General features: G+C 40.7%; 1 protein-coding gene across 2 annotated transcripts in view; it reads right to left on the reverse strand.

Moving 5' to 3' along the window:
• C2CD3 (C2 domain containing 3 centriole elongation regulator) overlaps positions 1-22,287 on the reverse strand; it is a 118,836-nt gene that overhangs the window by 46,298 nt on the left and 50,251 nt on the right. For both annotated transcript variants that reach the window (XM_040258805.1, XM_040258806.1), the window contains exons 15-23: positions 21,342-21,493; positions 19,057-19,303; positions 17,226-17,406; positions 15,551-15,734; positions 14,613-14,785; positions 12,845-12,968; positions 7,226-7,494; positions 6,678-6,767; positions 2,937-3,539 (exon numbers count right to left, since the gene is read on the reverse strand). In XM_040258805.1, the coding sequence (XP_040114739.1) occupies positions 2,937-3,539; positions 6,678-6,767; positions 7,226-7,494; positions 12,845-12,968; positions 14,613-14,785; positions 15,551-15,734; positions 17,226-17,406; positions 19,057-19,303; positions 21,342-21,493 (2,023 nt within the window). The remainder of the gene's footprint in view (positions 1-2,936; positions 3,540-6,677; positions 6,768-7,225; positions 7,495-12,844; positions 12,969-14,612; positions 14,786-15,550; positions 15,735-17,225; positions 17,407-19,056; positions 19,304-21,341; positions 21,494-22,287) is intronic.

Below are 22,287 nucleotides of genomic sequence, written 5' to 3' on the forward strand. Positions count from 1 at the left end.
GGTGGTGGCAGGAGGCAAAAAGAAAAGCGAGTATCTGTTGAGTATTTTTTATGTGCTAGAATCTCAGAGCAGTTAAGTAACCTGGCAAGATGACTCTTCCAGTAAGTGGCAGATTTAAACCCCAGGATATAACTTTTCTGGTTTGCTGGGTATTAAAATGAGATTTTATTTATAGAGCAGAGGGCACTAATAGTTTCTTCAGAATCTCGAAGTTTGCTTCATAAGACTCATTCCAATTAACAGGGCAGCAGAGGATGAGATGGTTAGACAGCATCAGACTCAGTGGACATGAATCTGAGCAAACTCCAGGAAACAGTGAAAGACAGGGAAGCCTGATGTGCTGCTGCAGTTCATGGGATCACAAAGAGCTGGAAATGATTTAGCACTGAACAACAACAAACAATTCAGGAAAATGGACTTTACTGATTCAGACTGCAATAAGAGGAAGTCTTTCCTGTCTTTTCTGTTTTTAGGCAACCTGTTTTTTTCCCATGCAATGTGTAGATTATTATGATTATCATAGGCACAAAATAAGGGCAAGTCATAGAAAGGAAGATACTAAAAGCAACACTATTAGATCCTTATCCTTAAGAAATTTAGTAGTATATGGAAAGATGGTTGGATGGATGATTAGATGAACTGATTGCAACCCATTCAATAAACATAAAATGCTACACTTTGTATAAGGCCCTTTTACAAGTGGATAAAAAGCTGACAGGAGTTGGGGGAGGGGAAGAGTTATTTATGTTCAAGTTCTGGTCCTTAAATCTATATTTAGTTTTCCAAACCTACCTGCTTCAGCAGAGTAAAGTTATAAATAAGCCTGTTTTTATGAACTTTAGTTCCAGTGAGCTCTGCATACCTCAAGGATTTTTTCTGTAGTCTCTCTGAAGTGACTCTAGGCCAGGCCAGACAGAAGAGGGCACACAGCATTTGATGAGGTGCTCACCAGAGTCAGAATTATACCTGCTGGGTCCAGAGAGAATCAGACAATCTAGGATGATCACCCTGATACTCAGTCCTCCTTTAGCTTGGGCTACCTGCTCAGTAACAGGGTAGGAGCACAAGGCTAACAGAGCTACGATAGCATTGTGACTCAGTTTCTTCAACTGTATAGTGAGGAAAATTACCTTATAAGAATGTTAAGGTACATAAATATCACATTTGTAAAGAGTCTAAGGTCTGTTTAGTCAAGGCTATGGTTTTTCCAGTGGTCATGTATGGATGTGAGAGTTGGACTATAAAGAAAGCTGAGTGCCGAAGAATTGATGCTTTTGAATTGTGGTGTTGGAGAAGACTCTTGAGAATCCCTTGGACTACAAGGATATCCAACCAATCCATCCTAAAGGAGATCAGTCCTGGGTGTTCATTGGAAGGACTGATGTTGAAGCTGAAACTCCAATACTTTGGCCACCTCATGCGAAGAGCTGACTCATTGGAAAAGACCCTGATGCTGAGAAAGATTGAGGGCAGGAGGAGAAGGGGACAACAGAGGATGAGATTGCATGGCATCACCGACTCAATGGACATGGGTTTAGGTAAGCGGGAGTTGGTGATGGACAAGGAGGCTTGGCGTGCTGCAGTCCATGGGGTCGCAAAGAGTCGGACACGACTGAGAGTGAACTGAACTGAACTGAACTGGAAGAGTCTAGTCTGGTCATCTTCAATTCATTCTGTAGCATAGCTGCCAGACTTATTGTTCTAGAAAGTAAAGCTATGTCACTCTTCTATTCAGAACTCATTAAAATAGCTTTCCATAGCTCTCAGAAAAAAGCCTAAACTCTCCTGCTTAGAAGAGGCTTCCCACACAATCCTCCTGCTCACCTCTCTAGCTTCATTCCCCACCATTTCCCAACCTATATATCCTGTGATCCAACAGCACCAAATTACTTACAACACCTAAAATGTAACAGGCTGCTTCCTGACTCTATGCCTTCATCCATGCTATTCCCGTTTAGAAAACCGTTTCCCCCGCCTTTTCTTGACTTATTTCTAAATCCTTTGAAACTCAGGTGAAGCATCCCTTCCACTGACATGTCATCCTTGGACCAAAGATCTGTTGTGTTCCTGTGCTCCCACAGCGCCACTGAGAATACCTTTTCATAGTTCTTACACTTTACTGTATGTATTTACTATGCTACTCCCCCGTTAAACAACAAACTCATTAACTGTTTTTGACTCATCTTTTGAATTACCAGGGTCATGTACATAGAGCAAATACTATACAAATGCTTGAAAGAAAAGCACTCATAATGCCACTTGCAAAATACTACCTTTTTTCCTTTCTGTCTTGTGAACCAGTTAATTACCATGTAGATTTTCTGATTCCAAGATGTGTTGACCAGAGAGAAAGGACATCCTAATCTCATTAGCAGGTACACGTCTCAGTGTAGTTAAAAACCAACATTTTAGATTATCATATAGGCTCTTATACATGGGGTTAAAGGTAGACCCTAAATTCACTCATTCTTATTTTACATGTGTTAACTGAGGACTTACAGTGTTCTAGGCACTGTGTTAGGTGCAACAATCTGATGAATTTGGATGTACTTTAAGGCTACAAAGTTCAGAGCCAGTTTTTAGATCTTAGACCGTATACCTTAGGCTCCACTAAGGTATACTGTCACTAGATAATGCCCTTCTTAAAGCAGCCAGCAGACCTCTTTCGGAAATCTCTTTACTTTCAAGAAGCATTACTAAATTATTATTAATCTTTCAACATGCAATAATGGCCAGAATACTTACTAATATGTGACCTTGGGCATTACCCAACCTACCTGAGCCTCCATTTTCATGACTGAAAAATGAGTTTGATATCTATCTTATAGATTTCTGGGAGGACCAAATAAAATAATGTCAGAGAGTGTATCTCACATGGTGCTTGTCACAGAGCAGAGGTGCTCAAACCACAAGAGCTAAGGCTGTTCATCACTTACCACTGACAGTGAGTGTCCTTGCTGACCTCTCCCCAAGTCTGGTCAAGTCCACATAGGCTGAGCCAATCCAGCTGTCTGTCTGGTGGGGCCTCTCCACACTCTCATTGCCGTAAGCCCGCCACACCTGGATCTCTAACCTCTCCTCTCTAAAGTACCAAAGCAGTGATGGGTTCCTAGTGACTTCTGCTCTTTTGGATGCCTTGAAAGTAACCATGACCTGCTTTTTGTTTGTAGATTCCCTAGGCTTCTTGAGAGGGGTCCAAAAGCCTTCGTGATCATATAGCTTGTAGCGGAGGTAGCAATATGTATTCTTATGAATGTGGTTGTGGCCGGCAAGCAGCACGCAATGGATGGGCAGCCAGAGCCTCGGGGTGGAGATGGTAACAGTGGCTGGCTCCTCTTCATCCATCTTGACAAAATCCTTCAGATTATTCTCAAAGCTCCAGCCCAATAGCTTAGCAGCTTCCAATACCCGCTCTCTGTCTCCAGGATGGGTGAAGGAGACTGAAAGCTCCAGACCACCAACAATCTTCTGCATGAGTTCCAAGCCATGAGGCAGGCCCCCCTCTTCTGGGAAAACGATAGGATACCATCCTGTGATCCCTTAGGAGAGAAAAGGAAGATTTTCAATTATTGTTTTATAAGTAAAACGACTTTCTGCCATCACCCTGGTCCAATATAGAAAAGAAAACATAAACCCACAGTGCGCTGAAGTTTGTTTCATCTGACCACTGAAAGACAATGAAATCAGGTGGAAGAACAAAGGTTAGGAGCCGGAAGATCTCAATTTTCTCCTTGGCTCAGCTCAAAATTAGTGGTTCTGTCTGGGTAAGCCATTAATTTCTTTTAGCCTTATTTCATTACCTGACAAATGGGAAAAACAGTGCCAATCTTGTTTACCAGACAAAGTTATTATGATTGTCAAATGAAATAATGGTTCTGGAAGAGCTTTGAAAGAGAATTAAAAATGTGAAATATTATTATGGTATGACGAGTACAATGGAGAAGGAATGGGATAGGATCAGGAGATCTGAGAGATGTCTAGCCACAGGTCTTTTACCAAGGGAACTGCCACTTACTGAACACATACAAAGGACCAGGCACTAGACTTCAAAATAAAAATTTTAAATATTAGCTACTTGTTACTGGGTATCTGCTATATGTCAGAAATTCTCCTATGCTTTATACATATTGCTTTCTAAATTGCTCAGTTGTGTCCAACTCTTTGTGACCCTAAACTGTAGCCCGCCAGGCTCCACTGTCCATGGGATTTTCCAGGTAAGACTACTTCAGGGGTTGCCATGCCACTCTCCAGGGGATCTTCCCGACCCAGAGATCAAACTCATGTCTCATATCTCCTGCACTGGCAGGTGGGTTCTTTATCACTAGCGCCACCTGGGAAGCCCTTATACATATTACATCATTTAGTTTTCTTGATAACCCTGTCAGATTCTGAGGATTAAATAGGACAATAATCCATATTTTACAGAGGAGCAAATGAAAGCTCAGACACCTTCCCAAGTTGTTACAGCTACCAGGCAGTAAAGCTAGGATTTGAATCCAGGTATAGCTGGCTTTAAAGTCTACAATCCACCTATTATAAGTTCATAATATCTTATCTAGAATCTTCAGGATCAGATTTGTTTACACTTTTAAAAATGTTCAGATCTTAGAAAGGTAATATGGTACATAAATTGAATACTATGTACTAGTCAGTGGTCATGGAGGTCAGGGGTTGGTAAACTTATTCTGTAAAAGGGCAGATGGTAAGTATTTTTGGCTTTTCAGCCATTTAGTCTCTGTTGCAGCTATTCAACTGTATTGTAGTGAGAAAGCAGACATAGACAATATGTCAATGAATGGGCACAATGTGCTCCAATAAAACTTTATATACAGGAACTGGCCCAAGTCAGAAATGAAGCCTAAACAGTCTTACGTCAGTTGGCATCAGGTTTGCCTGCTTATCTAATTTAAAAAAATTTGTAATTTTCTGAGTTTTTTGGATTTCATAATTATGTCAAGCAGTTTATAGACTGGTATAATATTCACAGCAATTTTATGAGATTTTATTAATTAAAATTATAGATTAGAAGATTCAGACTTATTGAGACGAATTTGCCAAAGGTCACTTACGGTGTTATGATTTAATGCATTTAATTTTGGGGGGCCTTCCAAGTTTTCATTTATAAAATGACAATGCTGAAATGAGAATGTAGATCTCCAAAACTCCTTTTAACTTTAGTCTAAAAACCTACAGCTTTGGTTTAGTAATTTCTCATCACTGGGTATTAATTTCCTCACAACCAAGTGGTTCTTAACATTATTTGGTCACAGATCCCTTTGGCGGTAATGAAAGTTGGTCCAGAAAAATGCTCAAATATAAATCCACAAAGAATTTCACACCATTTTAGCACTTAAGAACTGCTGCATAGGATTGTTCCTCTGGCTCTGTGATTCTATAATTGAGATTACTGGCAGGAGGAAACAAAACAGAATGTTCACTTTAGAATAACTGACTATAAAGACAAATGCTACATTCCAAACTGTCAAAAGGTTTATTTCCAAGTGGTTAAATTTAATTTGTGAAGCTGGGATTTCTCAGATGGTGCCTATTTGCTGACAAACTCTGTAGAGAAGGAAAGAAACCATGTGGCCTGCCCTGTGCAGAGATCTTTTATATGTATAACTTCATCGAATGCTTCACGAATCCTGCAAGATCCTATTATTTCCATTTTCAGAAATTCCATTTAGAGAGCTAGGAGATGAAGTGACTTGTCCTAGATCACAAGAAGTGACAGACAGAAGTGAGATTTGAATGTTTTATCAAGCTTTAGAGACTTCTTTCTGGCAGGCACATAGTATCTGCTTATTGACTATTGCTCAAATTTCAATTCACAGTTAAAACTGGGAGATGTGTGCTAAATTTTGGAAAATAGATCATATAATCCTAGGGAGGAAGATGGGCAAAAGAAGGAAACTTGATGTTTACTGAGTGCCTACTATGTGTCAGGTACTTTACATATCCTATCTCATTGAGTCCTACCACATAGACTTGTTACCATTAACAGTCTCCATCTATAAGGTAAGTGGGACTCAGAGAGGTCAAGGTCACTGAGCTAGTAAAAAGCAGGATGGGACCAGTAATTCCAGACTGCTGTCTTGGTGGCTGTACTTTCTTTCAGGTCTCTATCTCACAGCCTCATTCCTTCTTCAGTGAGACAGAAGAGTATAGTGAAAAAGAATGGGCAAACCTGAATTTGATTTCCAGGACTCTACTACGTGGCTGTGTTGTTCTGACTAATCACTTAAACTCTTGTGAGCCTAAATTTTCTCATCTGTCAAATGAAGATAATCCTAGTATCCCTGACAGTAAGAGTTACCCTGAGGTTCAAATGAGATCTGAGAAAATATTTTACAGAGTGCTATATAATGCAATAGGTATTGCCATATTTATTATAAGTAGTATCATCATCATTCTCTTTCCTGGAGGAAGATGACAGTACACTGTTTTGAGCTTCTCCGCTTTATTAGAAGACTTCTGAAATAACTAGCAAAGGACTTAACAATATTTTTGAGAAAACTTCTGAGGTATTTGGCAGAATTGAGAAGTATGTGCTAAGGTGTCTCCCCTCTTCCCCTCTGCCCACCCAATATCTTGCAAGAGAGCCAAACAAGATGATATCAAGCAGGGAGGTGAACAGGAAAGGACAGGATCAGAAATTGATAATCCAGGATCCCTACCAGATCTCTTCATCAGCAGATCTTTTGTTGGAATCTTTACTACTCCAAGCAGATAATCTTTGAATGAGTGGATACTGGTTATATCACTGGCTGTTAAATCAAACAAAAAAAAAGGGAAATTAGTTGGTGGTCTACTGACTAAAGGGCTTGTGTTACAATATAGCCATATGAAAATCCATTTACACTCAGTGAATTTCAGTGTTGGAAGGTGCACTAGAGATCATCTTGCTCCAGTCAAATCTTGAATGCCTTCTAAATCATTTAAATTAAAGCATTAAGTATGTGTATACCCACACTTAAGTAATTTTACTTTGAAAAATTCAGGCATACAGAAAAGTTACAAGAATACTTATGAACTCCTATATATCCTTCACCTAGATTCACTTGCTAACAACTTGACACATTTGCTTTACTTCTCTACATTCTCTTAAACACATTCAATACATATGCTACATATTTTTGCTATACCCTTTAGAAGTAAGTTGGAAGTGCTATACCATTCAAAATAGAACTCTTTTTAATTGTGACTATGAGCCATTTGTCCTCACCTGACTTGGTATCTTCATGATAAACAGCAAAAGTAACTTCTGCAAACTCTAACAGCTCTGCCAGGAAACAGGTTTCTCCACTGCTGTGCTGAGTTACCAAGTTACATGAGAACTCACTGTGATGGGAGAACTCGGGGCAGAAGGAACAGGCCACAGGGCGGGTTTGGCGCTGTTCTCCCTTGGGCAGGAAGGACAGATGAGTGGTGACAAAGGCATTGACCCCGACTGTGGCACTAAACTGCAGAGCAGGTTCCTGCTCAGCCAAAGCCCTGTAGGGGAGAAGGGTAGGAATATCAGAAAAGAGAAGAATTCAGTATCAGAAATCAGTAGACTGCCTAAGGAACATCACCATTCCCACAAGACCACCAAGAACACTCACAGACCATGTGTCTCCTATCTAGGGTTTGGCAGGGCCACAGCGTTTTTTTCTTAGTAATAGAGATGTCACAGCGTACGTGTGTATGAAGAAGACAATATTCATCTGCCTACTAGAGTGATACTACAAGGACATTCCACTGCCCTGGTCTGGCTTCTTGCCCTTTTTGCTTGAAAGTACAACACAGATCAGATGCAGGACTTAAAAAAAACTGCCTGCCATCTAATCTGACTTCCCCCATGAGTTCCCAGAGAAACTACTGAATTTCTTACCTATTACTCAGTCTCTCTGAGATCTGAGTACTGAAATTCTGAGTCCTTTTCTGTCAGTTCAGTTCAGTTCAGTAACTCAGTCGTGTCTGCCTCTTTGCAACCCCACGGACTGCAACACACCAGGCTTTCCTGTCCATCATCAACTCCCGCTTACTCAAACTCATGTCCATTGAGTCGGTGACACCATCCAACCCTCTCATCCTCTGTTGTCCCCTTCTCCTCCCACCTTCAATCTTTCCTAGCATCAAGGTCTTTTCAAATGAGTCAGCTCTTCGCATCAGGTGGCTAAAGTATTGGAGTTTCCGCTTCAACATCAGTCCTTCCAATGAACACCCAGAACTGATCTCCTTTAGGATGGACTGGTTGGATTTCCTTGCAGTCCAAGGGACTCTCAAGAGTCTTCTCCAACACCACAGTTCAAAAGCATCTATTCTTTGGCACTCAACTTTGTTTATAGTCCAACTCTCACATCCATACATGACTACTGGAAAAACCATAGCTTTGACAAGACTGACCTTTGTTGGCAAAGTAATGTTTCTGCTTTTTAATATGTCAGTTACATAGTAACTAATTTATTTAACACTATGTTTATGATTCTGACATGGGCTGGGTCTTACCCAGAACAGGTACTCCATTATACATAAGTTTCATGCCCCCATGGCTTTTGCACATGTTCCTCTCTTTGACTGGAATAATTTTCAGCTTTCTTGGGCATTTTGATTAACTCTTACTCTTCTTTCAAGACTCAGATTATTTTGAAGGGTCCTGAATGCCATGTTGAGCAAGCAGGTTGGACCTTATCCTGTGGACTACCACCCTAGAACGTAGTGAGTACCATCTAGGGGGTTCAGAGAGTAAACTATTTGGGCATAGGAAAAAACCTATTAAAATTTCTAGAGTTGTTATTTCATATATTAAAGTTTTACTACTCTTAACAATATATGTATTAGTACAGTAGTACATGAAGATGACTCATACATGAGTAAGTATCCATATATTTAGAGAGTATCCTAATTTTTTTAAAATGATAGGAATGTAGAATTAAAATTAGGAGACCACTGTTACTGACTATAAGAAACCATTAGAAGTTTGACTATATGGTAGAACATGATTAAAAAACCTCCCTGGTATCTCACTAAGATATTCTTGAGTGGTTACTGGAAAAGTCTATTTGGAGAATTCAGTGAGGAAAAGTATTAATTAGACTGAACATATTATCAGCTACTTTCACGTAAGATCTCACATGGCAGTAATCCCAATAGTTATTTAGTGACCATGAAGTTAAAGGTAAATATCCTGACTCTTAAGTTGTAACAGGTACCAAATTAAGCAGCATTTGCTTCTTTCTTGAATTCATGTCCAAAGTGAGCTAGCTTGTTTCAGGATCATGATCTAGGTTTTTTTTTTTTACTTTACAATTCTGTATTGGTTTTGCCATACATTGACATGAATCCACCACGGGTGTACATGCATTCCCAAACATGAACCCCCCTCCCACCCCCCTCCCCACAACATCTCTCTGGGTCATCCCCGCGTACCAGCCCCAAGCATGCCATAAAAAAATATATTTATATTTATTTATTTGGCATGAAGAACTATGGACAGAGGTTCGTGACATTGTACAGGAGGCAGGGATCAAGACATCTCCAAGAAAAAGAAATGAAAAAGGCAAAATGATTGTCTGAGGAGGCTTTACAAATAGCTGTGAAAAGAAGAGAAGTGAAAGGCAAAGGAGAAAAGGAAAGATATACCCATTTGAATGCAGAGTTCCAAAGCATAGCAAGGAGAGATAACAAAGCCTTCCTTAGTGATGAGTGCAAAGAAATAGAGGAAAACAATAGAATGGGAAAGACTAGAGATCTCTTCAAGAAAATTAGAGATACCAAGGAAACATTTCATGCAAAGATGGGCTCAATAAAGGACAGAAATGGTATGGACCTAACAGAAGCAGAAGATATGAAGAAGAGGTGGCAAGAATACACAGAAGAACAATACAAAAAGATCTTCGCAACCCAGATAATCATGGAGTGATCACTCACCTAGAGCCAGACATCCTGGAATGTGAAGTCAAGTGGGCCTTAGGAAGTATCACTACAAACAAAGCTAGTGGAGGTGATGGAATTCCAGTTGAGCTATTTCAAATCCTAAAAGATGATGCTGTGAAAGTGCCGCACTCAATATGCCAGCAAATTTGGAAAACTCAGCAGTGGCCACAGGACTGGAAAGGTTCAGTTTTCATTCCAGTCGCAAAGAAAGGCAATGCCAAAGAATGTTCAATCTACCACACAACTGCACTCATCTCACACGCTAGCAAAATAATACTCAAAATTCTCCAAGCCAGGCTTCAATAGTACGTGAACCATGAACTTCCAGATGTTCAAGCTGGATTTAGAAAAGGGAGAGGAACCAGAGATCAAATTGCCGGCATCCGCTGGATCATGGAAAAGGCAAGAGAGGTCCAGAAAAACATCTCTTTCTGCTTTATTGACTATGCCAAAGCCTTTGACTGTGTGGATCACAACAAACTGTGGAAAATTCTGAAAGAGATGGGAATATCAGACTCCCCGACCTGCCTCTTGAGAAATCTGTATGCAGGTCAGGAAGCAACAGCTATAACTGGACATGGAACAACAGATTGGTTCCAAATCAGGAAAGGAGTACATCAAGGCTGTATACCGTCACTCTGCTTATTTAACTTCAATGCAGAGTACATAATGAGAAACGCTGGGCTGGAGGAAGCATAAGCTGGAATCAAGATTGCTGGAAGAAATATCAATAACCTGAAATATGCAGATGACACCACCCTATGGCATAAAGCAAAGAACTAAAAAGCCTCTTGATGCAAGTGAAAGAGGAGAGTGAAAAAGCTGGCTTAAAGCTCAACATTCAGAAAATGAAGATCATGGCATCTGGTCCCATTGCTTCATGGCAAATAGATGGGGAAACAATGGAAACAGTGGCAGACTTTATTTTTTGGGGTTCCAAAATCACTGCAGATGGTGATTGAAGCCATGAAATTAAAAGATGCTTACTCCTTGGAAGGAAAGTTATGACCAACCTAGACAGCATATTAAAAAGCAGAGACATTCCTTTGCCAACAAAGGTCCATCTAGTCAAAGTTGTGGTTTTTCCTGTGGTCATGTTTGGATGTGAGAGTTGGACTATTAAGAAAGTTGAGCATCAAAGAATTGATGCTTTTGAACTGTGGTGTTGGAGAAGACTCTTGAGAGTCCCTTGGACTGCAAGGAGATCCAACCAGTCCTTCCTAAAGGAAATCAGACCTGAATATTCATTGGAAGGACTGAAGCTGAAGCTGAAACTCCAATATTTTGGCCACCTGATATGAAGAACTGACTCACTGGAAAAGACCCCGATGCTGGGAAAGATTGAAGGTGGGAGGAGAAGGGGATGACAGAGGATGAGAAGGTTGGATGGCATCACTGACTCAATGTCCATGAGTTTGCATAAACTCCAGAAGCTGGCGATGGACGGGAGGCCTGGAGTGCTGTAGTCCATGGGGTCACAGAGTCGGACACCACTGAGTGTCTACACTGAACTGATTTATTTGGCTCTACTGGGTCTTAGTCACGGCATATGGGCCCTTTAGTTGCAGCATATGAACTCTTACTTGTGGTATACAGGATCCAGATCCCTGACCAGGGACTGAACCTGGGCCCCCTGGATCGGAAGCATGGAGTCTTAGCCACTGGACCACCAGGGAAGTCCCAAATTCTCCTTCTTAGCTGAGCACTTGCTATGTGCTGGAACAATGCTCTGTGGTAGGGGTACAGAGAAGAGTTCAGGCAGTGTGTGCATAAAGAGGAATTCACAGCCTAGTGGAGGAAAACTCATGTCTGCAAGTAATGGAAACAGACTGCTATGTGCTCCAACATGGAGCTAGCAGACAAAGGACAAAGCACCAATTCTATCAACATGTAGGGAGAGATGGAGGAAGGCTGCAAAGCCTTGATGAAAACGGAAGTTTGTTTACAGGACAAAATAAGGAAGAACATCCAAAGTAGAGAGAGGAATGAGCAATGGAGGCAAGCGAAGCCATGCTGTTTATACAAACAGTATTTCAGGCAGAGAAAACAGCAAGGCAAAGGCCCTAAGGGGAAGAAGAGCATGTGTGCAGAAGCAATAACAAAAGCCAGTGGCTGGAGTGCAGTGAGCAGAGCAGCAACTACCAGGAGAGGAGGTCATAAAGACAATGGAGTCAGGTCATGTGGGGTTTTACAACCATTTAAAAGGCTCTGGTTTTTACTTTAAATGAGATGGAAAGGCATTGGTGGATTTTAAGTAGATGTGTGTCAAGATCTATTTAAGTTTTCATAAGCTCACTGGCTTCTGTACTGACAACAGACTAAAGGGGAATGAGCCAGAAAAACAGAAGGTGGTACTCAGACTGAACATGAGACTATAAGAAGATATGTAATAGTGATTGGTCTTGGCATGGTGGAGTGCATAGGGTCTGACCTTGGGTTAAGGGGTGAGTAGGGTAGAGGGCTTCCCTAGTGGCTCACATGGTAATCTGCCCACAACAGGGGAGGTCTGGGTTCAGTCCCCGGGTCGGGAGGATCTCCTGCAGAAGGGAATTGCAACCCACTCCAGTGTTCTTGCCTGGAGAATCCCATGGACAGAGGAGCCTGGTGGGCTACAGTCTTTGGGGTTATAAAGAGCCGGGTATGACTTATGCGACTCAACATTAGCAGCAGCAGGGTAGAGGATAAACTGCTAGACAAGGTCAAGTAACTAAGTTGCTAATAACAGTTAAAACAGCAACATTTGCAAGTGATTTATTCACTTATATTCCTACGTGCTTTCTTAAGAGAAAAAGAAAAGAGCAGAACTGTGGTTAATAAACTGAAGATTGTACCCAAGGAAGTTTTATGTTATCTGAGCATCACAAATTATGTGGACTGCAGTGGAGAAAGGTTTGGTTTGAGAATTGCTTTTCTAAGGTGAACTTACTTGGCTGCTGCTTGTAAACCACAGGCTCTGATAATCTGGACTGAGATGGAGACAGTTCGGGCAGCGAGAACTCCCTCTGCTGTCTTTGGAGTACACCTGTACCTTAGGCCCACATCCAGTAAACCTGAAGAATGAGGGTGAAAGGAAAAATCAAATGGTTGGTTGAAATAATCTTCTGTTCTACCAAACCCTAAATCCTAGTCAGGAAAGAAGGAAGAGGTTAAACACTATAATCCTAATAAACAGTAAGGGGCCTCAGCAGTGAAACAATCTGTCTATGGTCAGAATCACATTATATTTTTGTACTTTAGGATTAATAAAGCAGAATAGAAGTCACAATTTTCACTTTATATCTATGAAAACTATGGCTCAGATATTCAACTGTTGTAAAAATCACATAACTAACAGAGGCAGAATGTAATCCCAGTTATTTTTATAGAATTGAGATGGACTCTAACCTTTGTTTTTTCAAATCTTTAAAAGGTTTTCACACTCACTCATTTCTATCACCCTCCTACTACCACCACCTGAAACACCTTCACATGCCATCTTTTAATAAAAATTCTCCTGGACTTCCCCGGTATTCTAGTGGTTGGGAATCTACTTGTCAATGCAGGGGACATGAGTTTGATCCCTGGTCCAGGAAGATTTCATGTGCTGCAGGGCAACTAAGCCCAAGTACTATAACCACTAAGCCCATGTGCCCTAGAGCCTATGCTCTGCAACAAGAGGGCCCACACACCTTAACAAAGAGTAGCCCCCACTTGCTGAAACTAGAGAAAAAGTCCACATAGTAACGAAGACCAAGTGCAGCCAAAAATAAAAATAAACATTGTTTTTAAATTACTTATTTTTGATTGTACTGGGTCTCAGCTGCTGCATGTGGACTTTCTCTAGTGGTAGAGAGTGGGGGCTCCTCTTAGTTATGGTGCTCAAGCTTCTCATTGCGGAGGCTTCCCTTGTTGCAGAGCACAGACTCTAGGTTCACAGGCTTCAGTAGTTGCAGCAGGTGGGCTCAGCAGTCCCGGCTCTTGGGCTCTACTTGCTCTACAGCATGTGGAATCTTCCTGGACTAGGGATCAAACCCGTATCCCTTGCACTGGCAGGTGGATTCTTATCTATTGTGCCAACAGAGAAGTCCCCAGGGAAAGCTTTAAGGAAGAGAACAAGCGGATCAGTGAGGGTCAGGAGGAACAACTCAATCTAACAAGTTAAAGCCTTTGTTTGGGCAGATACTGTCCAGTAAAAGGGAAGAGTAACTTGATTTATGAGGCTCATTCTAGTTATTCATGATGTATTTGAATGACAGGTCATCTTGCTGGAACCATTAGGATAGAATTCAAAATTCCAATTCTAACTAATCCCTTCTAACTTTAAATCCTGACTCTCTCCTCCCTCACAGTGAATTTCCACTTCATGCTGTTTTCTTCCAATCCTACATCATGTTGCCTTAGAATAATAATTTTCTGAGTATACCTACATAATACTTGGGATTTGTGTCTTGAGGGCTTGTCAAATGCTACTGAAGTTAAAGGTGAGATAAGACAAGCAACACTTATGTACACAATCTGTATAACTATGAATTTTCTAAAATTATATTCAAAATTTGCAGTATGTATTCTACTCATTTTCTAAGAGAAGGTACCTCAGTTTTTATCAAATTCTGAAAAGGTAAGTACCACAAAATGTGAAGAATCACTAATTTAGAGGGAAAAGGGATATTCACATATCCTACCTTTGAAAGGGAAAGGTAAACGTCTTCAATTACCTGATGACTGGTTCCTCAGTTCTTTCCTATTCTCAAGCCTGGGGGTTAAAGGGAGATTAAAGGTCTGTATGCCCCCATCCTCACGGTGCTGCATGGTTACCAAGGCACAGATCCTCGATAATGGCAAGGTTCCTTTGGCGACCATCTGGTCTCTCACGTTAGGATAATAGTATCTGTAAGCCACAAAAGCACAAGCTGTCAGCTGAAAGAATTAGGTGGATGAATGATTCAGTCTGTTCCAGGGATAAGCTTTCAGTATCTAGTTTTCTTTGGAGCCTGACTGTTCTGTATTTGTGGTATGCAGCTGTGGTTGTGTCTGGCTGGATTTACTGCCCATAACCTGCAGGAGGAACCCCATAAATTATACTCTGTGTTCAAGACAAGGCCCAGCTTCTCACAGGTTTTCGGTTGAGGACTCAGCATCTGGCTTTGCCCTTTGGGAGTAGCCGCTCCTGACAACATCCATCCTGCAGCACAAGTGGTTCTGTGCCCTGAGTAGGATTATTATTTCACAAAGGCTAGTCTTCTGGTGGTGGAAGAACAGATTAGAAGAAATGAGTCTAGAAGTGACCAGTTAGGAAGGTATTACAGTAATTGAGGCATGATATAGCAAGGGCCTGAACAATGTAAGGCAAAAAGAGAAGCAGAAGAAAGGTGACTAATACATGTTAAGTGACAGTAGGAGATAAAAATGAAAACTTCTCTTCCAAATGTAAGTAGTGGTTAGAAGCAAGAGATACAAAGTGCTCCCAAGAGCCTAATAATTTAACAGATTATGGTAAAAGCTGGATAAGAGTCACTACCAAACTCCTAAATAATATTAAACAGGGCAGAGGGGGTCACTTTGCTTACAGTTGAACCAGGGCTAATTAAGGGAAGGATGCTCTATGACTGTGCACTTCTTTCCCAGGCACAGTAATGGATTATCCATACTGTACCTGCACCAGATTTCAAACTGGACTCCACCTCCAGGGACAAGGCCATGTGCAGAGAAGGCGCTAAGCAGGAGCCTTTGCACTGGAACCTCAGCTGGCAACAGGAGAGAGTGATGGTGTCCACTGTTAAAGACGGGGTCTGGAACACAGAGCGTGGCTGTGGATCGAAAAGGCTTCAGGGTGATTCCTTTGGAAAAGAAAAGAAGTCCAGAGTAATTCAACACATCATTAAGTGCCTTAAATGTAATAAGAGAGAATGTTAATATCCAGTATTATTCAATTGTATCCTCATAATAGACTGTAGCCCCCCAGGCTTCTTTGTCCATGGAATTCTCCAGCCAAGGATACTGGAGTGGGTAGCCATTCCCTTCTCCAGGAGAAAAGAAAGCAGGTATTTCTCCTGCTACACAGATGAGGATATGGCTACCTTGAAGTTACACAGGCAATCCAAAGGTCTTAGAGCTAGTATGTCACAGACTTGGAACCAGAATCTGTATCTTCTGACTGCATTACTCCTACCAAGGTCCACTTCCTTAGTAGCTATGGTCCCCTAAGGTGCCATGATAATACAGAAGAGATTCCTTTGTTGGTGGACAGTGTGTGAGAGCTCCAGCACTTTATTTTCTTTACTTTCTTACCAGCACTTATTAATCTATTAAAAAAAATATATATAGCCATCTCAGCGAGTATGAAGTGGTACCTTGTGATTGTTTTGATCTTTATCTCCCAAGTGACTAATCATGTTAACCATCTTTTCATGTGCTTATTAGCCATTTCTATATAGAGGAGTGTCTATTCAGATCCTTTGCCCATTTTTAAATTGTGTTGTCTTTTTATTACTGATTTGTTAAGAGTGCTTTATATATCCTGGGTACAAGTCCATTATTTGACCTCAAAACCAATCCGGGCAGCACTTTCACAGTTACTTAAGGACATGCTCAGAATGACAGAAAATTTGAGTCACCCAACTTGCTCATTCCCAGCTGCAATCAAACAAGGCGACACTTTGTCCTCTTGTTCGAGCTCTCAAAGATGACCAGAGGATAGAGAGAGTAAGGGACAGTACAACATAGTGCAGGAACTCGACATTAAGGCCAGTTGGACAGGGTTTAAATGCCAACCTTGGGACTTGTTAGTGGGGTGGCCGCAGTCACTAACACTCTGAACCTTGCTTTCTCTTCTGTAAAATAAAGACACTAGAATCTACCAGGGTAGGTTGCTTTAGGATTTAAGATTATGATCTACGTGAGATATATATGTATATATTTCCCCTAGTAACAATGGTTCAGTATTCTCTTAATTTAGCGCTCTTGATGACCTTACAGAATATTAATTATGATGGATAATAAGAATCGACTGTATGTTAATAGATAAGAGTGAATAGGCTTGTAAATGAGGTTAAATGAGACAAAATGTAAATGATTGATGGATTTAGGTAAAGGGTATACAGGAATACTTTGTACTATTTTTGCAACTTTTCCATAAATTTGAAATCAAATCAAAATAAAATGTTATGAAAAACAATTTAAGAAAAGCAAAAACTCAGGGTATCTCCTGCATTGCTCAGGTAAGACTAGAAATACTGAGGAACACAAGACTCACTCAGGAAGAAAAATCTGTAAGTATATTCAATAAAAGAGCCACAGAAGACTAAGAAGGCCTTATCTCCCAAACCTACCATTTTCAAGGAACTCAGGTCCTTTCAGCACATTGGACTGTGAGTCTTGAACTGGAAAGTAGTACTGGACATAACAATCTGCTTCTCCCCAGACTGTGGCCTGAAGAGGGGCGAGCCCTTTAACCTTGTCTACAAGGAGTTCAAAGTGGTGCTCCATCAATCCATTTCCACGGTCCCCTGCCTATGAAACGAAACAGAGATGCTGGTGAGCTTTAAAGAGTAATTTGTATAGAGTGTTCATGCTTATTATCTGTATAGTCTGAGAAGAGATGAAGAAATAAGCAGATAGTTAATATTCATTGTGTATAAATCTCACAACTGCTCACTGTAATCAGGTCAGGGAGCATTTACTCTAGACTGTGAGACTTGGGTCAATATTAGGAAATCCATAAATGTAATCCAATGCACTAATAATAGAGGAAGGAAAAAAGTGACTACCTCAACAAAGGCTGAAAAGGTATTTGATAAAATTTAATCAGATGTTTCTGATTCTTTGTATGCTAAGAATAGAAGGATATTTCCTTAATAAGATAAAGAACACATATTTGAAGCAGCTAAGTATCCGGTCCCATCACTTCATGGGAAATAGATGGGGAAACAGTGTCAGACTTTATTTTGGGGGGCTCCAAAATCACTGCAGATGGTGACTGCAGCCATGAAATTAAAAGACGCTTACTCCTTGGAAGAAAAGTTATGACCAACCTAGACAGCATATTCAAAAGCAGAGACATTACTTTGCCGACTAAGGTCCAACTAGTCAAGGCTATGGTTTTTCCTGGGGTCATGTATGGATGTGAGAGTTGGACTGTGAAGAAGGCTGAGTGCTGAAGAATTGATGCTTTTGAACTGTGGTGTTGGAGAAGACTCTTGAGAGTCCCTTGGACTGCAAGGAGATCCAACCAGTCCATTCTGAAGATCAGCCCTGGGATTTCTTTGGAAGGAATGACGCTAAAGCTGAAACTCCAGTACTTTGGCCACTTCATGCGAAGAGTTGACTCATTGGAAAAGACTCTGATGCTGGTAGGGATTGGGGGCAGGAGGAGAAGGGGACAACAGAGGATGAGATGGCTGGATGGCAAAACCGACGTGATGGACGTTGTCTGAGTGAACTCCAGGAGTTTGTGATAGACAGGGAGGCCTGGCGTGCTGCGATTCATGGGGTCGCAAAGAGTCGGACATGATTGAGCGACTGAACTGAACTGCATTGAATAGATATTTTCCTAATAGTTCTTTCTCTGCTAGAGGCAATCAATTTGTCATTTAGATTCAGATTTAAAAATATAACATACAGTGGAGACTAAGATTTGACTATTCTAGTAAAGACATCAAATGTAAGATACAAGAGGACATGATATAGTGGACTTAAGAGTCAGAAGACCTGCGTCTGAACAGCAATTCTCCCATTCTCAGCTACGTGACCCTGGATGAGTAACATAAACTCTAATTATATTTCATTACTTAAAAAGGAGAATGACAGTGACCTACCTCATGTATAAGGGAATAAACACAATGAAGTATGTCAATGTGCTTTCTTAACTGAACAACTGTACAGAACAAATTACTTTTAAGTTATGAGTAGAAAAGTTAAGAATGTCACTTGAAAACTTTGCAACATGGATTTGGTCAAGAAACAGAATATTTTGCTGGTTTACATTTAGGATCACTCTTCACCCCATCACCATTTTCTCCCCCAGATTACCTTTTCTTTTTTTCACTGAGACTATTTTTTTTTTAGGGCAGATTTAGGTTCACTCCAATTATCAAAGCATCACCTTGTAAGCCTTAAAATAAGATTATGTTTTTTGTAAACAATCAAGTGTTTGGTCACTACCATAGCAACAGATGCTACAGACGGCTGGTCCAGGAAATGGGCTGGCCCGGGGTTGAAGGGAGAAGGTGTTCCTTCTTCATTCTTTAATCTTTGTAGTGCTATTATCTGATCTGAAGAGCCCATAGCTAAAAAGACCCGAAGACTCCCATTTTGGTGGCCTGAGAACACGTCAATCACAGGCATGTAGCTGTCGACAGCAACAACTGGATACCGAGCATCAAGCAGCAGGCGAGAAACCTTGGGATCTCTAGAGAGAGAAATTGTGCATGAGCAAACAACAATCATCAATCATGTCATAGAGTTGCTTCATTTCTTATTTGTTTTCTCAGTTTGTTAAAAACAGACCTACAACTAGAAAAGTAATGGTGGTTTGAAAAAATAGGATTCTACCCGTAATCCATCAAGTAAAAATGACAGGCAGATAAGTTCCAAATGCAGCAAGCTGAGGGGGAAGGGATGTGTCTAACGTATCTCTGTATCATCATGGCCCCAAGGGTTGCTGAAGAGCATATTTTAGAGGTAGGCAGTGTGGTCAACTAGAAAAAGTATATAAATTTTGGAGTCCAGCAGATAAGTTTTGAGTAATATTACAAATAATATCTGCTAATTACTGAGTACTTACTATGTCATAAGCACTTTAGTTTCTTTAATCTTTCTAACATGGCAAAGGTTGCTATTCTTCACTATTCACAGATGAGAAAAAAGTCTAAATGCTCTTCATTACCATGCTGAATCTTACATCTGCCTCTTACTTGCTGTATGACTAAGTAATCAGTATAACTTTTGAAAGTGTTTCCATCTCTGTAAACTGTAGGTAAGAAAACCTGCATCAAAGGGCTGCTGTTAGGACTAAACTGAGATAACCAATACAAAATGCCAACATGATAAGTGCTTAGTAATTGATAGCTATTACTGTTCTACACACTCAGCAATGAAATGAAAGGGGTCTAAGGAAATGAAAAACAAAGGGGAATATCAGACCAGTCTAATACCACAACAAAAAAGGGGAAAAAGCCAAACGCCTACAGCTGACAACGACATCCATGATTCCAGCAGAACTCCTTAGCCTGACCAGGCTTCCCACTGTTACCATCATGTAAGTACTAAACTATTCACTAGAGGCTTATTCCTATATTTTCTCACTGGATCCTCACAACTGCTCCAAGAAGGAGGTAGGATATCTCTCATCACCCTCATTTAACAGATGATAAAAAGAAAGCCAGAGAGGCTGACGAGCTTCCCTGGTGGCTCAGACGATAAAGTGTCTGCCTACAATGAGGGACACCCGGGTTCAATCCCCGGGTTGGGAAGATCTCCTGGAGAAGGAAATGGCAACCCACTCCAGTATTCTTGCCTGGAAAATCTCATGGATGGAGGAACCTGGTAGGCTACAGTCCATGGGGTCACAAAGAGTCGGACATGACTGAGTGACTTCACACACACACAGAGGCTGACATCTCCAAGATAAATGATAAGCTTCCTTATTTGTAAAATGGGGATAATGATAATATTTCCTGGAGTTATAGAAAGGCTCATGTCAGACACTGCCCACAATAGTGCTCTTTGCTAAGTGCAAGGTGCAGCATTTAAAACACAGAACCATGAAAAGGTGGTTAGCAAAGAGTTCAGTTCTAGAAGAATTAAAAATCAGTACCTTGAAACAAAAACTGAACAGTTTGTACTGAGGATGGAAATGATTTTCAGATAAATCAATATCCCATCTAAGTTTGAATAGTGATAAACGAGGTACAGCAATCAAATCCGAAGGTCTAAAAGACAATGCTCAGTATAGAAATCTTACAAATGGTTGATGTGAACAATACTAACTAAAGTTTGTGACAGAGATAAACCATCAGTTCTGTGAGGTGATAAACTTTGGCAACTGAGCTTCTTGGTGAGGGCAGTGGACTAGAGAGCTAGATTCTCTGGGTTCTAATCCTGGTTCCACTACTTTAATACATATTACAAATTAATATTTAACTTTCCTATGCCTCTGTTACCTCATTTGTAAACAGGGGAAATAAAATTTACCTGCCTCAGAGGATTGTTGTGAGGATTAAAGGACTTGATGTATGTAAGGTTCTTAGCATAGGGCCTGAAACATGGAAAGCAGTATCTGTATGATTGCTATAACCTAGGAGAAAGAGCAGCAAATGTAGTGAAATTGAGAAAAGTCCCCCAAGGAATTATTGGGCTGGATATGTTTGCAAACTGCAAATACTCCTATTCAAGTTCATACAAAGTTAAAAATGTAAAAAAAGAATACTTCAAAAGGTCCTATTTACTTGAATGACATGTAAAACTGATGGAGGGGGAGTTTCACCAGCCCGAGAAGCTTGTCCTGTCCTGGGCTCCGCACCTTGTTCCAAGTTTCAATTATCATCACATTGTTCTTAAGCCTTTCCAGACATTTGGAAGACAGAGAGACAGGAATCACCTGGGGAGAGGGACAACCAAAAAACAAAATCAAACCCCACATCTGAGACAAAGTATTAACTTATACTTTTATTTAATAAGCATTTACTAAAAGCCTATTTGCTATGCACAGTGGTAGGAGCAGAATCCTCAGTCTAAAGCCATAGCCTTGTTTAGAGACAAACACATAAAGGCCAAATTCATAAAGGCATGAATTCTCTGATGACAAAGCTCATCTAGACAGGGCTTCTGGGGCACAGGTGGGAAAAGAGGATGTTTAGAAAACTGCAAGTAGTTGAGCACAGCTGACTATCTAGCGTGCAGAGAAGAGGACACTGGAGAAGTACAGGCAGGGTCTTATAGTCCAAATTAGGATCCGAATTCTAGCCTGAAGGCTATGGGGAATCACTGAAATGTTTTAAGCAGGGGAGTAAAATATTCAGGTTAGTGTTTTAGAAAGATCATTGCCGTTGGTACACAGAAGGAGGAATGGACAGCGAGAGACAAACAGGGAGGACAGTCAGCGAGCTATCTGGAACAGGAATGAGGGCCTGAATGAACACAGCGGCAATGGAGTAGAGACAGATAATTTATTCCAGAGATAATTAAGTTTGTAGCATCTACTGGATTTGGTAAGTTATTATGTAAAGAAAGACTCAAGGTCAACTTCTAGGTTCTGCTTGGGTTTCTCAGTGAATTATAATATGAATTAGGGCAGATAGGAGGAAGAGGAACAGATTTGGAAGGAATAATAAATTCAGATTTGAATATATCTGAATTAATTTTCCATTTACACAACTTTATTGAATATCTGCA

The sequence above is a fragment of the Oryx dammah genome, unplaced genomic scaffold (assembly GCF_014754425.2).
Source record: "Oryx dammah isolate SB20612 unplaced genomic scaffold, SCBI_Odam_1.1 HiC_scaffold_17, whole genome shotgun sequence".
NCBI lineage: Eukaryota > Metazoa > Chordata > Mammalia > Artiodactyla > Bovidae > Oryx > Oryx dammah.